The sequence below is a fragment of the Vanacampus margaritifer genome, chromosome 11 (genome assembly GCF_051991255.1).
Source record: "Vanacampus margaritifer isolate UIUO_Vmar chromosome 11, RoL_Vmar_1.0, whole genome shotgun sequence".
Classification (NCBI taxonomy): domain Eukaryota; kingdom Metazoa; phylum Chordata; class Actinopteri; order Syngnathiformes; family Syngnathidae; genus Vanacampus; species Vanacampus margaritifer.
In genome coordinates, this window is record NC_135442.1 from 900,660 (window position 1) to 921,641 (window position 20,982).

Below are 20,982 nucleotides of genomic sequence, written 5' to 3' on the forward strand. Positions count from 1 at the left end.
GTAAATAACACTTTTAGTATGTTTTTATTTGACGTTGATTTTTAGGGTGTGAAAATGTCCTTATTTTAAGGGAGGTTATTAAGTGAGGCGCGTGTGTGTGTTTGTGGAGGGAGAGAAAGGGAGAAAAAGAGAAGAGTTAATGGTAGGAATGTTGGGTATTTAATTTTTTCAATCAAAATGATTGTAAAAATTGAGTGCATGTTTTGGACAAAGTAACGGACGGACCTTATTATTTCAACTTGTATTTCTTAATCTGGAAAAATATAACACACAAAAATAAAAGGTTAGATGTCATAAAATGCTTTATTTTAAAATGGAGGACAGACATTCGGATATGTACAATTAAAATTAAGTACAAACAAAGACAAAAACAAATGTTTTGTTGTGTCAAAATGGAGGTAGGACGCGAGTGTGTAATTGTGATGTCATTAAAAAAAAAGAAAGGAGCAATCAAGTGGCGTAAATGTAATGTCTGCCGGTTAGTAAAATGTATGTGACCAATAGCCATTTTAGTTCAAAACAAAACATTGTGTTGTAACTGACAAAAAGAAGATCATGTCTCACATTTCATTCTTATTTCTTGCAATCATGATCCATTCTATTTACTCGTGGTATTGGTATCTAGTATCGGTATCGATGACTACTCAAGTCAGTCTGAAAAAAGCGCCGTCAAACATCACCTGGTTTCAATTCCAGGTCTGCCGAACAATGTCGCTTATTCGTCATATTGAGAAGTGAAGCCACCGGCGGCCATCTTGCATTGCCACTCGCAAAGCACACCTGATTTGAAAACGTTGATTTCTCTGCAAAGTTTTCACGCTATTTTCTGTCTCCACAGTGAAAATGCCGCAGCGTGTGGCGCATGCAAGTCCAACTAGTGCGGGAGAAGCGCTACACACACACGTATCATTGCTGAGGATGTCGATGTTCGCTCCAAGTGCAGTTTGTCTGCATCACGCTGCCATCAACAATGAAAGGCCATCAGAAAAAAAAAATGCAATGAAATGTAAATCTAACCTCTGGAAGTTACAGAAAATGAGATTAGGGCCAGTGAAGAGGAAAAAAAAAAAGTTTGGCAGGATTCTGACTTTAATCTCACAATTCTCACTTTAAAGTCAGAATTGACACTAAAGTCCAAATCCTGCCAAACATTTTTTTTTCTCTCTCGCTTGACTGGACCTAATCCTCTTGCGTATTAAGCCCCGATTCACCATGCTGAGATAATCCTACTCTGAATGCTCGATGCAAACTTGTAACAGTTGTCAGCAACAGTGGCAATGCAAGATGGCTGCCCTCTGGCATCGTCATTACATGGTGAAAGAAGTCAATTATCTTTAGCATTTAAAAACCTGCAATATTTCTTGTAATCATGATCCAAATAGAAAACGACAACATTCAGAGACAGGAAATAATGCACAATGTCATCAAAATAAAAATTAGACAATTCAGGCAACATCTGTCCCAAGTTGGCTTTTCAACAGAATTTGACGAGACGAAAACAATTCTTGAAATATTGTTTGTATTATTTATGGTAATCATGATTAAGTCCAAATAAATAGAAAAATAAAATGTTTTGAGGCGAGGCGGCCACCTGTGACGTCATCCACGAAAATGGACCAATGGGGTGGCTGCTTTCAGTTCCAAGTCCGCCCGTCAACAGAATCCGACCAATCTTTTGACTTGCTGCAACGTGGGCGTGGCCAGCTCCCTGGCTTTGCGTCGCCCCTCGTCCAGCACCGCCTCCAGGTGGGGACGCTCCGCCCTGAGCCGAACCAGCCGCTGGCGAATGGGCGCCAGCCTCTGGATCACCGCCTCGGCGACCAGTTTCTTGTACGCCGCCGTGTCCAAACCTCGGGCCCGCGACACGGCCTCGTCCACGTCCACGGCGGCGGCGGCGGCGTGGATGCTGACCAGGTTGGACACTCCGGGCCTCGTCTCCGGATCATACGTCACCTCCGAGGTAAAGTCGGTGACGGCGCGTCGGATTTTCAGAGCGATGTCGTCCGGCGTGTCCGTGAGGTAAATGGTCGCCATGGTCTGGGGGTCCGATTTGGACATTTTAGATGAGGGGTCGCGGAGGGATTTGACTTTTCGGCTGGAGCCTGTGGAGGCAATCGGATGGACAACGTGAGGGTCTGGGAGCGGCGCACAAGATCCTGACAGGGGTGTTAAAAATGGAAAAGGCTAACGTCATCGCTTGGAATCACCACAGTTCCGTCAAAACGGAGTGAAAAGGGAGAAATTGATGGGTGGGACACAAAGCAGGGGTGCGCTAACATCCATGGGGGTGCAAAGGTTAAAATCTCTGTGAAAGATTTTGCTCACATGTCACTTTTGCATCATTCCAAAATTGGGTCATTTGTTTGAGGGTGTGCAAGCGCCATTCAGATGTTGAAGGGGGTGCACATGAGAAAATGTTGGCGGTAGGCTAACCAGCAAGAAGGTGCAAAAGCTTTCCAGGCCAAAAGTGACTGAAAACTTGTAAAGTAAGAGGTGAGAGACAAAGTAGGGTCTGCACTCTGTCTGGTCGCAGTAAACATTTGGCAAACACTGAAATAATAGCAGTCACATTTTTAAGGGGGCGCTAACAGCCTAAAGCTGATTGAAAACTTGGAACGTGATGGGTCGGAGGGTGTGCTAGCTCTGTTGAAGGAGGTGCGCGACATGAAAATCGTGGGAAAAGGAGGTGTGCAGCAGAAAACCTCAAGAAGGAGGTCTGGTATATAAGGACATGTTAAGAGCACAAAAGTGATAGAATGGTTAGAAAGAAAAAATTGGGGGTGCGCTAGCACTGTTGAATGGGGTGCACAGCACAATGCATTGAGAAAATGGTAGCAGAATGCCAGTCATGCACATTCATGACACGTTTACACACCAAACCGAATGCAAATTTGGAACGTGAAGGCCCAAACACAATTCGGGGGGTGCGCTGGCTCTGCCGAAGGGGGTGCGGAGCCAAATTTCTTGAGGATAGTCCATTAAGAAAGTGATACAATAAACAACAACACATTGACAGCCCATACGGGACTTCAAAGTTGGAAAGTGGGAGGCGGCACACAAATCAAGCTCTCTTGAACGCGGGTGCGCAGCTGGAAAAACCTGACCCAGGACGAACTTTTGCTAACCTAGCATGATGAAACCTATTGCAATTTTTTGAGGGGCCTTCAAAAAAGAAAAAGAAAAAAAGACGAATGGCGGCAGGCGACGGGAGATCAGACCGTCTCGTCGCCGCCCGCCAATCAATCAGAAGTCCCGCCCCCCTCAGCAGTCAATTATCACCCTATTGGTGGCAAAGAGGTTTCTTTCATCAAAACTGCTGACGCCATTTTGTACTTTTACGATGCTTGGGAATAAACAACCGCACTTTGAGAGTGTGTGTGTGTGTGTGTGTGTTGACCATGTGTGTGTTTAATTGCAAGGAACTTTTAGTGCAAGCGTTTAAAAATAGTCTCATCCGTGTCATTATGATCACAATTGCTAAACAGAGGTTTGATGAACTCAAGTGCAGACGGGTCCGGCCCAAGGTGTTCTTACTGAGCAAGGCGCGCGGCTGAGGGAAGACGGCGGCGTCGAAGCGTTGGTTGAAGATGCGAGCCAGGTCCTGGGCCAGCTCCAGATGCTGGACCTGGTCCTCGCCCACGGGGACGTGCGTGGACCTGAGAGACGTTCGAGCGGACGAGAGCACGTCAGCGAGACAACACAAAAACAACTCATCTGATTGCAGGATGAAATAAATGTTTAAAGAGATATTGAACTTTTTTTCATGGAGATGTTTTAATTTAATGTTATTTTTGAGAAGAAAAAAAAATTGGGCCACAGCCCGAACCGAAAAATTAACGATAATCCTGATCTTTAACAACAAAAAAAGAGACAAAAAACAACCACGTCAGTGTCAGGTGTAAACTCCATTTGTCCAAATATGGTCAATTTCTGTAGCTTTTTTTTTTGGGGGGGGGTTCCTGAAAAGTAGTCAAATGATTCTTGGCCATGCTAATATAAAAATAAAATAAAAATAAGCTCAAGGCTCATGATTCTATTTTGGCACGCATCAGGATAAAGCTGCACATATCGCCGCCTACAGGCCTGGAGTGAAAGTGCGAGTGCATTGTTGCAACGTAGGCGACGTCCATATTCTCACTTGTAGAGGAGAATATCGGCAGCCTGGAGGACGGGATACGTGTACAGGCCAACGCTGCCTTCGTTCTTCTGCTTGCTCTTCATCTGGACACACAAAATAATACCTTCAGTGATTCAAGACATTTTCCGACTTGTCTTTTTTGTTTGACTTGTATTTTTTTCTTCCTTTTTTTTGGCCGCGGCGCTTCCTCAGGGCCCGATTGACGCCGCATGTGGCCGGGAAATGACGGCTATTAAGAGGACAAATCTGGCAGGTGGAGAAAGCAATAAAACAGACGACGACAACGACAGGGAAGCGAGATGGAAATGTGATACGCGGCGGGAGACGAAAAACAATGTGCAGCTCTTACAAAAAGCTTTGTCCGCTTGAACAAATTAACACCTTGACTCTGTGTTGACAAAACTGAAGCTCTCCATTAGGGGCGGGTCATATGGCCTAAAACCCAAATCACGATATTTCAAAGAAATTTGCGGTGACGATATTTTTGGCAATATTGGTAATAATTGGTGCTTTGGAATAATAGAACTTTTATTGCGGCACAATATTTAAGCCACCTTTTTTTTTCCCACAATTGAAATGTAAGTTGTCCAAGTTGTACACAAAACAAAATGAATAGATTGTGTGTGTGTGAGTGTGTGTGTGTGTGTGTGTGTGTGTGTGTGTGTGTGTGTGTGTACCTGTACATACAACATTGTGAGGACCAACATGCGTCTTTAACCAACAGATTGAGGACATTTTGGCCGGTCCTCACAACTCAAGACCTCTTTTTGAGGGTCAAGACTTGGTTTTAGAGTTTAGGTTTGAATTGGGTTATGGTTGAGGTTAGGGTAAGGATTAGGAATGGGGGCCCTAGGCAATCATTTCGGATGGTTGGGGTTAGGGGGAGGGGCTAGGAAATGCATTATGTCTATGGATGTCCTCACATTTATATAAGTGCAAGTATGTGTGTGTGTTTTCCATAGCTACCTTCCACTGCGGCAGGTGTCGGAGGCGCGGCATGCTGGTCAGGCATCCGAGGATCCAGGAAAGTTCAGCGTGCTCGGGCACCTGCGAAGGTTGGAAATGTCCGCAGGTCTTTAAACGCAGCAGCACCTTCAAGTTGAACTTTCGTAATAATCCGTGATGTTTAGGAGCCACTAAACAAAACAAGATGGCAAGTGTGAAGGGGGACTCCCTGCTGCCACAGAGAGGCAGCGGAAGGTACTGCAGCCAATTTTAAAAAACAATACGATGACAGACGCAATAAGGACATTTGAAGAAGTATGCAGTGGCTCTATTGGTTTAACTGAGAGGTGTGTGTGTGTGTGTGTGTGTGTTGCTGGGAAATATCCTCCCAGTGGGGCAAATTAAAGTTTACGGTTGTCTGGCTGCGTTGACATCCTCTCTCGTCAACGTCAGCTAACTGGGACTTGGATCAGGAATGGACATTGGGGACCATCTCTCCCCTTTCACGCCGTGAAAAGAACCAAACGTAGGACGCGAGATACTTGGTTAGGTACGCAATCGGATGGACAACCGCACATAAAAGACGTCAAGTGGAAATCCACGCGGATTTGAACGCATGACCAGAAGCACTAAAAAGGAGAGTCTTGTGTTTACTTTTTTTCTCGCTATGGTTCTAGTCATTTTTTCTCTCATTCCTCGTTTTCACTTGTCAAAAGCGGTCTTTTTTCTTTCTTTTTTCAAATACAAGAAGGGACTTCTAAATTCAGCAAGAAAACAGTGTGCCACTAAAAAAAGGAGACTGTGGACTATCATACTAAGCAAAAGCTTAGCGATGGAGAAAGTTCAGGTTAGCAAAAATGGAGAACAAAGACTTCCCGTCTCTGCGCGGTAAAGAGAATGTGGTCTGCTGCAGCTCGTAAGAGACTGGGGAGTGTCATACGTAGCAAAAACGCAACAACAATAAGAACTCACATTAGCATCTATGGAGAACAAAGGTATCCTGTTTATTTCTGGTAAGGAGACTGATTTTATCCAAAAGGAGACTAAGGATCGCTAAAGCAAAGTGGAGTATAATACTGCAGTTGCAGCTAAGGCCCAGAAGTTTTCAAGAGCATAACGTTCACATTTCTAACCGTGTGTTTGCAAATGTTACAACGAGGTGGCAACTTTATCCGAGAGGAGACTAAGGGCAGCAAAAAACAAGGACGCCCAGAGCCATAGGGTAAGCTAATATTAACACACGTGCTTATTTCTAGCCATGCATCCACAAATGGTACAATGACGAGGAACTTTCATCCGCGAGTGGCAAAAGCTGCAGCCAAGCAGAGACTGTGGAGAATTCTACTGCTACATCCCTAACTGAAAATCATCAAAAGAGTACACGTATTATTGCCATTTCCAGCCGTGTATCCTCAACCGGTTAAAGGGTGGGGCAATGTTATCCAAGAGGACACTAAGGGCAGCAAGAAAATGCAGTGCTGCCTAAAAGTTGAGCACTAAGGCGATACAAACATTAACGTGCATTAAAACTTGTCACCGCATATCAACAAATGGTCAAATCACGAGGATTGTTTATCCAAGAGGAGATTAAGGATGGAAAAAGCTGCAGCCAAGTGGAGACTGTGGAGAATCGTACTGCAGCATGAAGAGTGAAGACGGACAGCTATCCAAAGATCCTGTTGGCCATGTTCAGAATTTTATCCGAGAGGAGACTAGGGGCGGTGGGAAAGCGGCGCAAACTAATACGGCAACGTCCGTTTTAACAAGCGCTGGCATATAAAAAGAGTTTGTGGTGACAAATTGCACCCTGGGATTTGCCGCTTTGTCGTCGCCGTAACGCTGACATCTGCAATTTGCTCCAGTGATGAAAACGCGCAAAATGGCTCCTTGTTTTTTTCCCCTCCTTTCCACCGACATTCTTTCATGTGGTTGAAACGGCCACTTCTCGGCGGTTTCTGTTTGTGTGTCTTTCCATCCTGCCCTGTCAAACAGCCTGTGTGTGTGTGTGTGTGTGTGTGCCTGCGTGCGTGCGTGCGCACGAGTGAGATAAAAATCAAGCGAGGGCCTTGAAGCACGCGAGGGTGTCGGCAGGTAAACACGCCGGCGGTAAAATCAAGAAAGAAAAGAAGCCATTGACAGATTAGGGTTTCAAGGAAGGTGTTCAAGGAGGGTTGGCAAGTGTGAGGGATTCCAAGCTGGTGCTCGCTTTTTAAAGTTTTTAAATTAGAGTTTAAATCCTACAGCTGTGGGAATTGTGTTAGGCTTTTGAGTGAAGGTTTACTTGTCTAGAAGATTAGGGTTTTCAAACAAGCACTACGGTTACAGACTAGGGTTAGGGTCTTGAATTGGGGTATAAAGCCTAAGGCTAAGTGAAGGTTTCAAGCCTTAGGGTTAGGCCTTTGTGTTAACAGCTTAAAGTCCGAGTTAAGGTTTTAAACAAAGGTTAAAGTTTCAAGGTTGGGTTTTAAATGAAGGCTTTAAAACTATGTTGGGGTTTTAAACAAGGACTAGCTTTTCAAGCATGAGTGAGGGTTTTAAACGTATGCTAGGGCTTTGAGTAAAGGTTTCAAACCTTGGTTAGGCATGACGGTTTCAAATAATAATAATAATAAAAAATATAAAAAATAATAACAACAACAATGCATGGGATTTATATAGCGTTTTTCTAGACACTCAAAGACGCTCTACAATGGAATGGATACATTGTTCATGCACTCACACATTCACACTGCGGCGGCGCTAAGCTACTTAAGTAGCCACAGCAGCCCCGGGGCAGGCTGACCGAAGCGTGGCTGCCAGTGTCTGCCTACGGCCCCTCCCACCACCAAACATTCGTAGCTTCCATACACCAGTGTGAGTAGCAACACTTTGTCGTGTCAAGTGCCTTGCCCAAGGACACCGCCACACATGACTTGGGGAGAGCGGGGATCCAACAGCCGACCTTCTGGTTACTGAACGACCGTCTCGACAGCCGCCAAATTAGGGTTTCAATCCTCGGGCTGGGTCGATATCAAATCCATATTCCTTTTCATAGCCCAATATCGATTCATAAAAGCATGAATCGATACTTTTAAATATGACTACCAAATGCAAATGTGCTCTTCTATTATTCAGAGTACCCCAAGAGGAGCCCAGTGTTGTTTATTTACATCGTTCTGTGGTTGTAATCCAGCATGCAGATTTTGTGTTTTTGAGCGTCACCTGCGACTGCTGGAAGAGGACAACCTTGCGCGGGTCGATTCCGCACGCCAGCAGGCTGGCCACCATGTCCAGTGTGTTGGTCCTGAGAGCGCGCGGGTCCTGCGGCTGCGTTATGGCGTGCAGGTCCACCACGCTGTACAGCACCGACGGATAGCCGTCTTGCAGGGACGTCCAGTTTTCCAGGGCGCCCAGGAAGTTGCCCAGGTGGGGCACGCCCGTGGGCTGGATCCCGGAGAACACCCGCCATGTTGCTGTCGACTCCTGCCCAAGAAAAGAAGAGAACTTTGAGCATTAGCCAGTTGGCTAGAAAATGCTAATGCCATGTAACTAATGGACACTATGAACATGGTTCGGACCCTTATCCTCGTTTGACACCCCAATGCAGGTACAGGACTCCTAAACCTCGTTTGAAAGCTGACCCCAAGTTGTAAACCTTAACTTGAACCTAAATCCTGGCTTCAAACCCTAAATGCCAGTTTGAAACCACTGACACCTTCTTCTTGGTGTTTAGGGCCCATGTGGGTTGAGAACGGCGCCCTCTGTGGAAGGAAGTAGACATTGCAGCATTGCCGGAATTTTCTCGCAAGCCCAATGGGGGAACAAAGTACGGCCTTTTGTCACATCGTGGATGTGGAACGGCACACTCGACCATTCCGGAGGTTTGTCGCTCCCTCTCCAGCTCCAGCGTTCGCGCCGGTGGCCAACAAAGAAAAGAAAAAAAGTTTCTTTTGGCCCGCAAGGTGCTGCATTCTTTGCAGGGAGCGCGTTTGGGAGAGAACACGAGCACTTGCGTCCGTGGTGTCAATTTGACACTTTGCTCTCGCAAGTTCACTCTCGCACACTCGTTGCCACTTTCGCACATTTTCACTTTTTCCACTTGTGAGCATGTTTATAGTCGCCGCTGGAGCTGCAGGCTTCAAACTAAAAGAGCTAAAGAAGCTGAACTACGTCTGAAAATCCTCATTTAAAACCCGAACCCTAATTACAAACCTGAGCCATAACGGGAAGGATTTCCAAATAAAAGGTTCAAGCTTGGGTTCCGGTTTCCAAAAAGATTTTGGCTTTCAAAATAGGGCTTGAAGCCTGAAGAGTTTGAAATGAAGGTTTCACCGACGACGAAGTGAAGTTTTCAACCAGGCTTTGGGTTTCAAGTTTTGGTTCAGGTTTTACAGAGGGATGGGTGAGTACTGATACGTTCTAATTTGAAGGTATCGGGTACAGGTGGAGGTTGCTGATACCAGCCACCAATACTCAAGACGATAATAAAAAATAAAAAAAAGATCGGACCTCAAGTAAGTCCTCCTTGGGAGTAGTTGGTGCTACAACGCAGTAGTTTGACACATCAGTAAATCATCATCTGAATTAGTCAGAAAGTTATTTTCACAGTCTTTGTGTTTAATTAAATTTTATGGATCAAAAGTACTAGCCGTATCTGTCTTGAATATCACTAGTTTTAAACAAAGGTTGGGGGTTTCAAAATAGAGTTTCCATCCCTACATCTATCAAAATCGAGCCAGATTTAGGGTTGGAAATGAGACTTTCAAGCCTTGGTTATGGTTTTAAACTCGGGTTAGGGTTTCAAGCGAGGGTCATGTTTTTCAAACTCGTGCTATTGTTTGAATTTCGGATTTCAGACCAAAGTAAGGGTTACAAGATCGGATTAGGATTCATCAAAGGAGCTGAAGTAGGTTTTAAGACTGGGTTCGGGTTTCTTGTCAGTGGCTTAAGTCAGGTTTTAAGTTCCAAACGTATCAAGCAATTCAAATGCTCCAGAGCTTGCTTTTCATTGGATATCCTTCTTGTGGCACATCCAGGAAAGCGGCATCACATTCAATCAATCTCCGCGGACTGGCCCGAGATCAGCCGGCAGCCGAACCTCTGCACGTCGCAGCCCTGCAGCCGCGGAACAAGCGCCGATCGCAGGTCTCCGAAAAGCCCTTGGCACGTTGGAACACGAGCGAGGCCGGAAGGAACTGAGCGCTTATGTCATTAGCCACCACATAATTACGCCGAGCCTCTTCGGGGGTGTCAGGGTCGATTTGGGGCGCAGACGGGACCCCGAGTCTGGCTCTTGTGTGTTCTCACCTCCAGCCGACATGTTACCCCCTCAACCCCCCCCCCCCCCCTCGAGGGAAGCCATTAGCCACGCAGACATGCTAATGGCGTCATTTGAGCCAATCAAGTGTCAAGCAGAGTCAACAGCGGCCACGAAGCAGCCGTCACCTGGCCCCGCGCCTCTGAGGAAGGAAGGCCGGCCGGGGTCTGGAGACCAGTTTGCGGGGGGAGGAAGAGGTAAATCAGCCCCCGCCCGACGACAGGCAGGACAGCCAATGGTGTACGGCAATTAATTTTATGACGGATGCCGCAACATAAGCGCAACAGTCGTAAAAGGTGATACGCTTTTAAATCACGGCAGCGAGTGTCTGAATGGAGCGGACATGATTTGTCCCGCAATATTTCATACGGCTCATAAAATTATCGGAGAATAAAACGCGGCATGTACTTGGTAACTTGAGTTGACGTTTAAAAATGGACTCGATGAGACAAGCATGTCAGTTTTCACCAAGGTCAGGATAAAGTCAACAATTTAATGTCACCTGACCATCTGAGACCGTTTGTGATTTCAATCAATTCTTACGACGGCTCAATTGGCTCATCTGTACAGTTTGGGAATCCGCAGGCCAGTCTTAGTATTAATTAGCATCAAAATGGTACATCATTTTTTAAAGGCTTGTTGCCGCTTCAGTTTGTTTTAGTGGTTGAGAATTAGCGGAAGCGCCCAAATTGGAATTCAACTAAAAGGAGTGTTGGTATGACCACATCTTCCTCCAGGCCTCGTGCAAGCCCTCGCCTGGAGTTCAAATGTTTCTGCGCCTCCGCTTCTCGCATGTATTGCATTTATTAGGCATTCTTGCGCAAGGATGTCATTTTGTTGCGGCTGATTAATGCAACGTTTTCTCGCCGGCACCGCAGCGTGCGGTCGCTCGCTCCGTGGCGAACAAGAAGAGAGAGAAATGCTGGAAAAGGGGCGGTCCTCTGGAGGTGGAGTGGAAAGAAAGCTGCCGCTCGCGCCAGCGTTAGCGTACGAGTCGCTCGTTGTCCTCACATGACGTGACGGCTGTTTTTTTTTGGGGGGGGGGGAGGCTGATCTGTCCAAGTTTAAGATGGACACATTTCCTCCACACCATGTTTGCGCTTGACCTCCGCCCCCCGCGGACGTTACCGCACACGAGCACCGGCAGACAAATGAACAGCTATTCCGGGAAAAAGTGTGAAAACACGGCGCTAACGTGTACGTAACCTTCCGAAAGCCATCGCCCGGCGCGTCCCCCCCCCACACCCGTCAGACTTTGACTTTGCACACACAAAGCATGTAATGTCTTCAGCATATGGCGGCCGCGAAAGAGGAAAGCTTTCGTCACCCTAGCGACGATGTAGCGCGACGGCTGCTGGTGTTAAAATATGAGGCGCGAGGAGGTCTGTTATGCGTCGTCGACAGGCTTCCATGTGCTGACGTTTGTTTTTTCTTCCTTTTTTTTACATTTCATTTGCCAAAGCGGGAGAACATTTTGTCAGCCGCAGTTGGCTGTGGAGACGCCGCCGAATGATCGTCGAACTTTGACGCCATGCTGCGACCATATTAGGGTGCGGAAATAAAAACACTTCACCACTTTAGCACCCAACTTTCCAAGTTTCACTTTACAACTACGAGGCCTACAATTCACCCAAAATGTCTGACTGTGTGCAACTTTAGCCATTTTGTGCGACATGTCCACCTCATTTTGTGTCAATTGGTGAAACTGGTTTGGAAGATGATTTTTTATTTTTTACCAACTTTGTAAGGCCTAAAATTCACCTAAAATGGCTGCTTCAAGCCAACATGTCCGATTTCCTGTTCAATTTTGGTCATGAGACTTTTTTCTTGCGTCCTGTTATGACAGACATGTCCAGCCGGTTTTGGCGCCCATGGGTGAAACTTTTTTGTGAGCATTTAGTCACAGACAAAACATGCCCCCTAGTGGCTGTGGGCAGTATAGTGTCAGAGATCTTCAATTGCAATGGAATTGGCCATGCGCTTTTTTGGCCATCAATGGATGTCCTTTTCTTTTGCAGACTTGCAGATAACATCCAATATTTTGCTTCTGATAAGCAACACGTTTAGTTTTTGTACTGTAATATTGCGCTTCTGATAAGTGCTTAGTTCTGAGCAATAGATTTGGATTTTGTATTGCAATGCTTCACTTCTCAGTCCCCAACAAGCTCCACATTTATTTGTTGTTTCATTTTCAATTGGGGATGAAGTTTGTGGCCATGCCATGACATCAACGGATGTCATTTTCTGCCCATGATCTTGAAAAATGTCCAATATTAAAGTTACGGAAGCATCATGCTAGGGCTGCTCGATTATGAAGAAAATATTAATCATGATTCATTTGGTAATAATTGAAATCACAGTTGGGATGATCATTTCTTTTTTGATGCAAAAGAAGAACATGTTGGAAATTAAAGCAATATTAAGACAAATAAATTTTCGTTGAAACACTAGAATTTTGCAAGTTTCTTTTGGACCCAACAAGATTGATTAAAATAGTTATTTTAAAAAATATATAAAAAATTGCAACTCTATATACTTAAACAACTCAATAGAAGTATTAGTAATATTTTAGTGCGGTTGACAATGATGGTAATTTGTAATTGTGGAGTGTAATAATTGGAATTGTACTTGAATTTGGACGACTTGCACAGCCCTTCATCATGCAGCAAGCGAGGATTGGCTTTTGTCATCAAGTATTTTCCAGCAGAGCCGTCAACGTTAATTAATCACAGCCCAACAGAGCATATCTGTTCCGTGATGTGCTCTGGGCGTCCTTTCAGGGCTCGTAGGTTCGATGGCAGCCGAGGCATTTCACACCGACGACCCGCGCCAATTTCAACAAGTCTGCGGGATGGCCGCCGCTCGGCCCCCCGCTGTGAACGACCATCAAGTCTTTGTAGGGGGACTCCGGCGTCAGATCTTTGCCAAAGCCGCATCCCGACAGGAGTGCAGTTGGAAGGACGGAAGGATTTCCCCCCCGCCAACTCCCCCTTCACCCGACTCTCCCGCTGAGCATCCCGACACAGAGGGTCCAGTGTACCCCTTCCGTGCCGGAAACCGCCAGCCCTCCCCTTCCCCCGCCGTTAACACCGGCATGGCGATGTTAATCCACCTTGACGTGCCCCCCCTCCCTATCCGACTTGGCCATCTCTGTCCCGAGACCTGTTAACCGAAATCGGCGGCATTGTGTGTGTTTTTTGTCCGAGGTGAGAACACACCGCAGCTTGAGATCGAGTACGCAGCAAGAAAATGTCAAGCGAAAAAAAAAAAACGGGAATGTTCATCCACAAAACGGTGAACTCCAAATTCCCATTTTGATGGTTCTTCAAAACGTTTGGGTGGATTTGCACCTGCAGAAGTCAAGTTTTCATCCGTGGAATCTTGGCGTTGGTCATGTGGTTGGAAGGAAGCCAAGCATAAGAACCGCAAGCGCCAGGGCAGCAAGTGGGACAGAAGAACGCAGCTAATGAGGTCGAGTGAACAAACGCAGACGTCGCAAATGGGACCACAAGCGGACAATGTCACGTCTTTGTTGAGATTTCATCGGCTTCACAGAAACACGTCACAACTTAACCTGGCCTGAACCCAAACTGTGCAGACGGTAGGATTTCCTCTAACCCCTTAGCCATAAACCCACACACATGTGGAAGGAAGAGAGGACCTTTCTTAACCTTAATCCTAACCCTAAACCCTTTGTCCAAACTTTCACCCGAGCATCCCAGATGGAAGGATTTCTACTAAACTAGTAAATCTTTACCTGAACGCAAAGCCTTTAATCCAAACAGGTGTGCAGATGAAAGGTTTTCCCTGCGCCTAAAACGCTAACCATCAAAAACAAAACCTTTACACGATCTGGGTCTTTAATCCAGTAACCCCCGAACCCCAGATTTAACCCTAAACCAGATAGAAGGACTAAATAACCCGAAGACCGTGACCAGAAGGAAACATAACCGAACCGCAAACCTCAACTTGAACGTCAACCTAAATCTTGTCCAATCATGTTAAGGTTGAGATCTAAACCCAGATGACAGGATGAAACGTCTTTTGAATGCGAAAGTCTGTGGCCGTGCCTGCTCTGCCCTTTAGTAGGCCCCGATTTCTCAAATGTAACCTCAACTCCTAACCCAGATGGAAGGATCTTCCGAACCAGAAAAGCCCAACCCAAACCCTCAACATGTACTCTAGTCTCGACTCCTAAACTCTGGAACATTACAGTCACACATTTTCCTGAAGTGCCTTAAAGCCGGCAGGTTAGAAAGAAAATGCCGCAAAAAACAAACATCCAGCAAGTGAAAACTGTTTTTTTTTTTTTTAAAGCCCATTCCAGATTTCAGCGTGCGTTTTTCTGTTTTTCCTCCACTGAGGGTGCCGGAGGGAGCTGAGGGGGTGGGGGTTGCCCCCCAAAAAAGAGCATTTGATTAAATCTGCGGTGGGAAGGCGGGACAGGTGAGATTGATGAGGTTCCTCCCAGCTTCACACTGTGCGGAGAGCGCGGCGCAGGGCAGGAACAGAAACGCCGCAGTGTGGCAGGCCAGGCAGGGCTGGCGGCCCCGCGCTCGCACCGTGGGGTCCCCGGCCTGATTAATGGGGGCTGGAGGCCCTTCAAAAAGCGCTCCAAAAATAACTTTGACGGGCCGCGGCTTCTGAAGGGTCCAGACTTCAAGACAGCCTGGAGGGAGGCCAGGGGAAGAAGGGGGGGGGCCTCAGGAAACTGTAATCTGCCTCATTAGGACCTCAACCTTTAACGAGCGTTTCCACTTTACGCAAAGTGACAAAAATTGACGAGGGCAAGCCTATCAACTATATGATCTTGCGAGCGGTCGCTGTGGTTACGCGCGAGTGACAGATGCAATTAGCAGGAGAAGTTAGCGGGACACTCGGGCCCATAAAGCACATGATTTAGCAACGTTTGTGGACTTCTTTCAACAGGGAGTTAGCAAATCCCAAGGGGACACCGACAACGCAAAACTCTACTTTGCTCTTACTTGCGACAACATTTTCCAAGTAGAGGGCAGCAAAAAGAACATTTTCAGCTTAAAAAAAATAAACACAAAATGTAACAAGGATGTGATTTGTCACATGACCAATTTAAGCAAAAGAAATATTGCAATACCGTGTATGGCCGAAACTGACAAAACGTGAATGGAGACTTTTGGATTTGGTTTGCTGCCTCGACAGGTTGCGTACAAATCAAAACGGAAAACTTAAGAAAGAATTTCATTGCATGTCACACGAGGAGTTAAAAAAGAAAACCACAATAAAGTTGACCCCACATATTTGGGTTCAGGAATTGGGAATTCATATAGTAAACACAACTCCAATTTTGTTTTTTACCCCTAGTTTGTATATTTTTTTCATGGCAAATATTAGTAGCATGTAAAATAAATGTGAATAAAGGCTAACTGAGAAAAAAAAGTCCGTTGTATTAAAATATGGCTAATTAATTACTCGTACTTGAATTAATTAATAGTATTATATTGAATTAATTAGTACAAGATTATTAAGTATTATTCAAATAAACAATTTGGTGTGCATGCATAAGTACTGAATGAAAAGAAGTTTTAAAACTCAAATGTGTTCTTTGAGGAGAAAAGCCAAGTTGAATATTTTTGGGCTTATTTTGACAACATGAAGCGAGCGACTCATTGCGAAGGTCATGAAAAGTGTGACCCAAAGCGTCATCCGTCCCCTGGAGTTGGCTTGTTGCAAGCAAATGTTGCTGCTGGGAACGACCACGGGGACGACGTTGCAAGCGCACGCGAGCCCAGTCAGCGCAGCGGGACGCCTTCTTACGCTATCATCGCATGGCAACTTTTTCACTCCTGTCACCACGCGCTCGCCTTCAGGGAGGTAACGGGACGGAGGGGGGGGGGGGCAAATAGAGACAAATTTCAAGTCACAACAACACACGCAGCGTGGAAAAGGGGCCGAGGGTTGGTGGCGCGCTAAAGGCAAAACATCTCGGCGGGTCGCTTCCCTGAAAAATATCATCATCATAAATCTGACTTGTGGCTTTTTTTCTTTTCTTGGGTAAGAAAAAACCTTCATAAAAATGGGGAACAAGCAAAAAAATGTGGGAATGTTTCATTTCCTCCAGCTTGGGAGGTTGACGCTGGACGCAAGCGAGGTCTTGGCACAACTTCTTTTCAACGTCAAGCTGTCTTGCTATGATTTGTATTATGTCAATATGTTGGCCTACCCGTGTAGCACCTGCGGGAATTGGCGCTCCTTCCTGACATTTCAAAACAAAACAGCCAGTTAATGAACAATCACCCCCCCCCAACCCCACACGCAACTCTCCCCGGGTGGGGGCGAGGGGGCTTTAATGGTTTTAGCCGACACTCCAGCAAGTGAATTTTGGGGCTGCGGGGGGAGAAGCCAGAGGCCGGTTGCAAGTCACTTCCTGTTTCCTGCGGCCGCGACGCTCGCAGCATATTAATTAGTGCCAATGAACGCAGAATCCATCGGATCTTTACACTCGAACAGCAATTAAGAACAGCAACAAAAAAATGCTTGTCGAGTGGCGTGTTTGACACATTTGAGCTGTCACTCGCACCTCGCGTGCGTTCGCCCTTGCAGACTTGCAGCACAGAAAAGCACAATCATGTCGATAATCACCAACACCCCACGGGTCACAAAATTCGGAATTCCAATTCCAAACTCTCTTAGAAACAATTCTCCGCCATTATTTACGCCATAAACAAACCTGGACATTTATGTTTGCCTTTCATTATTTCCACCTTCAAAATACGTCCGCATTTTCTCCTCAAAAAAACAACGGCACCTTCATTTTTGACTTCAAACATCTCTCCATCTATACTTCAGTCCTAATCCAAACTTTCAAAATACCTCCCCACAGTAATTTCCACATTCAAATCAGACCATCCAAAGCACATCTCCACCTTCAATTCCAACTTGAAACATTTCTCCACCTTGATTTTAACCTCACAGTTTCAACTTTATTTCCACCTTAAACAAAGCCCTCCTCCTCTTAATGCCACCTTAAACTTAATTCTTAATAATCGATTCATCGGTCAAAAGCTGATGAATCGGATCAAACATTTTAATGTTTAATTAAAAACAGGACATTATTTCAAATTGACAGTGGAGAAATACACAATTGTAATTACTGTGGTTGCTGGTTTTGTCCGTAACGTCAGAAAATCAGGGGGAAATAGTTGATCATTGTTTTACAAAGTAAAAGCACATTTTTTATTTTGATCAGTCCACATTTTTGAAGGATTATATAAATTAGAGAATATTTACTGTTGAGAAGCTGAAATTTGGATATTTGAAAAATATTACATTACAAAAGGTATCTAAAGTAAAAAAAGTAATCAGTTAGTTGTCAATTAATTGCTGCACCGCCACTCTCCACCTTAAAAACACATCTCTCCTGTCTAATTTATAACTCTAAAAAAACATTCCCACATTTACTTCTACCTTAAAAAAAAACAACACCTTTGCATCTTTAATTGCACCCTAAAAACAGCTTTGCGCGTTCATTTGCACTTAAACGCACCTGCCCATGTTTATTGCATACATCTGGGTCAATACTTTGTTTCCCTGTTCATCAGGTAAATGGACTTTTGCGTTTATGTGACATTTGAGAATGTTAAGATTTGACATAAAACGTTGCCTGAGTGTGTACACTTCATAAAATCTTTTCCCCTGGCGTGCGTCCACCATTTGCTACGGGAAAACATTTGCAGTTGAGGCCGAGGAAGGAAGAATTCTGTTGAGCTTGCAGCAATAAGACGGCAGATGAAGTGTTGCTTTTCATTTCTTGTAACTCTTCCCAAATGTGCAACGCACAAAAGGGCGCCGAGGTGTGATGTGCGTCAAACCTGGACGCCCTTTGCTTCACGTTCACGCCCTGGGAAAAAAACAATTCTCTTTTGATGGATTTATTTTCTAACCTGACTGCAAGATGAAGTGTTGCCTCTCCGTCACATCTTCTACACTCGCACACGTGCGGGTAACATTTGGACATCAACACTGCTTCGATTCTCTTTACACTTGTATGACAGCAAGACAATTTAAGACGGAAAGAAATGTGGAGAGGTGTTCATAAGGTGGAAATAAAGGTCACTATTTATTTATTCATTTATTTTACAGTGGAAATAAAGGTGGAGAAGTGTTTTGACGGTGGGAATTAGGATGGCGAGGTAAGGTTTAAGGCTTGCATTTTCAAGACAAAGTAATGAGGACGATTAAATATACAAGTACTTGTATTTGGTTTGTTTTTGTTACTGCGAGTGTCAATAACCATTTTATCTTTATGGATATGAAAGTGGAGTTGCATTTTAAAGGAATTCTTGACTCATTTAGCCATTTTAAGCCAGAAAAATTTAATATTTTTTTTCCACAATTAATCTGCTAACTTCATTATTTTTCATGTAAAATGAATAGCTTTAAAATTTCAAAACACGTTTTGTCACTTGCTGTCGACTGAAAATGACATCACAAGTGCTCAGAGCTCAGCTAACGACAAGAAAAATAATGAAGTTCTCAAATTATTTATAGACAAAATATTGACTTCTTACTGCTGAAAGTGGCTGAATGAGCAAAGTGAAAACGTTTTGTTAACAGGGCATCTCTACTTTCCCAGAATGCATTTCCCTCATGAAGACATTATATCATATAATACAACCCTGGCCTGAAATTAATACATTTGAAACGTTTAAAGACAGCGAGTATTTAAAAAATATATATATATTATTATTATTATTGTTGTGCTAACAGAGATATTTGTAACCTAGAATTATTGTACACTTTTAAAATAACTCATTCGAGCTGAGAAACATCTTCTGTGGTTAAACTGTAGACTATAAACTGGAATCAAGACGCTCATTTGCTAGTATGAATAAGTCAAATATTACTAATAGCAGTAAATTAGTGAAGTTAGTAAATTCATTCTGTAGTCAAGTGTTTATACATGAAAATACGTTCTAGTGCAATGCATCATTTAAAAGGACAGAATTACCACTGAATGTCACATTTGGACCAAACACAAGACAGATACAAAAATATGAACATTTCGCGTTTCCTGAATATTTCTACTAGTAGTGAGTGAGGGCAAACAGGAGAGTGAGCTTCCGAGTGGGCGTAAAGGCAGACAAAAGAGCATGAAAAGACACTTGTCCACACACAAGTTGGACAACATCTAGGTTACCTTGTTTTCCGATGTGCCGCCATCGCAGAGAAACTTTCGGTGGACTCGCTGGAATCTCCTGGTGAACCGAACGAGGAGATGTCGCGCTAGCTTAGCCCGCACCGGCAGCGCCATGTTGACAATGGGCAAAGGAGGGGGGGGAGGATGGTGACGTCACGTTACAACTACTACGGCAGCTTCGTGAGGACAAAATGATTTGAGCGAAAGGACGCAGGACAAGGTGCAAATAAAAATCAAGAGACGTGTTCCAGGTGGGAATAAATGTGGATATGTGTTTTTAAGATGAAACTTGAGGTGGAAATAAAGGTGAAGAAATGTGTTAAAGGTTGGACTTAAGTCAAACATGCAGTAAAAGTTATTTGAGGTGGATATCAAATGTGTTAAAAGTCTAAATGACAGTGACAAAAAGTGTTTGCGGGGACAATAAAAGTGAAAGTGGGGAGTTTTGTTTAACGCGATGAACGTTACGGTGGAACTCTGATTGCTGAGGTGTGCCTGGGCTTGGCGGCCACGCTAATTGTTGTGTCTGGGCCCCGACTGCTTCTCCTTCACTTTCCCATGACCGCTGAGCTCTTTTCCATGCGTGGCCGTCATGTATTATTAGGACACACATCGCCTATATTAGCGATTAGTCGGCACACGGGGGTCGGGTTACGCCACGGTGCGCTCGCCGCTACCTGCGTCAGCGCTTTCATGTCGGCCACATCTGCCGCATCTGGTTGCGTTTGCCGCCAAAAGGCCAGCGCGTCATTCCATATTCATTAGCGTTTCCCCAGGCAACGCAGGCAACGCCGCGGCGGCTGCCGATGCCGCCGCCTCTCACGCTGCTCCGTGTGCGTGCATACCTGAGTGTGGCTTCAGCTCCTGTTTCCTGCATGGCCACACGCACGCACGCACGCGCGCACACACACAAGATGGTGGAGCCAGTTTAAAATTCCTCAACTTGACTCAAGGCAAAGTTCTTTAAAACAGAAAGAGCTCCGGTTACACGTAACGCAGTCATGGAATTGTTCAAAAGGGACTGTAATGCTAATCAATTAGCATTAGCATGAGATGAAAATGAATGTTATGATACATACATGGAAGTCGTTTGCATTCATTGTTTATTGTTCAAATGAACTTGAGTGATTTGTAAGCGTAATTGATCATGATGATGATCATTATTCAATTTTACGGCCTATAAATTAAGATCAACGATCCATCCGTCGATCCCAAGTTTATTGTTTATATGGCTTTGTAATTGTGTGCATATAGAATGCACAACAAATCAAATGAATTTAAATATTTATTTTGTAAACAACTTTTAGGAGCATGATTGGAAAATGTGACATATACTGTATGTACGTATCAAGCGGCGCACTGCAGTTGGCTTCAAGGAAGTTTGGTCATAAAACATTCAACGTGTCCTGAAGAAGAAACAAAGTTTGA

General features: G+C 44.8%; 1 protein-coding gene across 2 annotated transcripts; it reads right to left on the minus strand.

Moving 5' to 3' along the window:
- Positions 1-284: 284 nt before the first annotated feature.
- Positions 285-19,701, minus strand: wars2 (tryptophanyl tRNA synthetase 2, mitochondrial). Of its 2 annotated transcripts, none has more exons than XM_077580876.1 (6): positions 19,555-19,701; positions 8,285-8,545; positions 5,105-5,185; positions 4,139-4,221; positions 3,535-3,656; positions 285-2,102 (listed from the first exon to the last, which is right to left on the minus strand). In XM_077580876.1, exons 1-6 carry the CDS (start codon positions 19,666-19,668, stop codon positions 1,654-1,656), a joined length of 1,110 nt encoding a protein of 369 aa, XP_077437002.1. In that variant the 5' UTR covers positions 19,669-19,701; the 3' UTR covers positions 285-1,653. The 2 variants fall into 2 exon arrangements, with proteins under 2 accessions (XP_077437002.1, XP_077437003.1); XM_077580877.1 differs by having other exon boundaries at positions 5,105-5,274; positions 19,555-19,690.
- Positions 19,702-20,982: the final 1,281 nt, after the last annotated feature.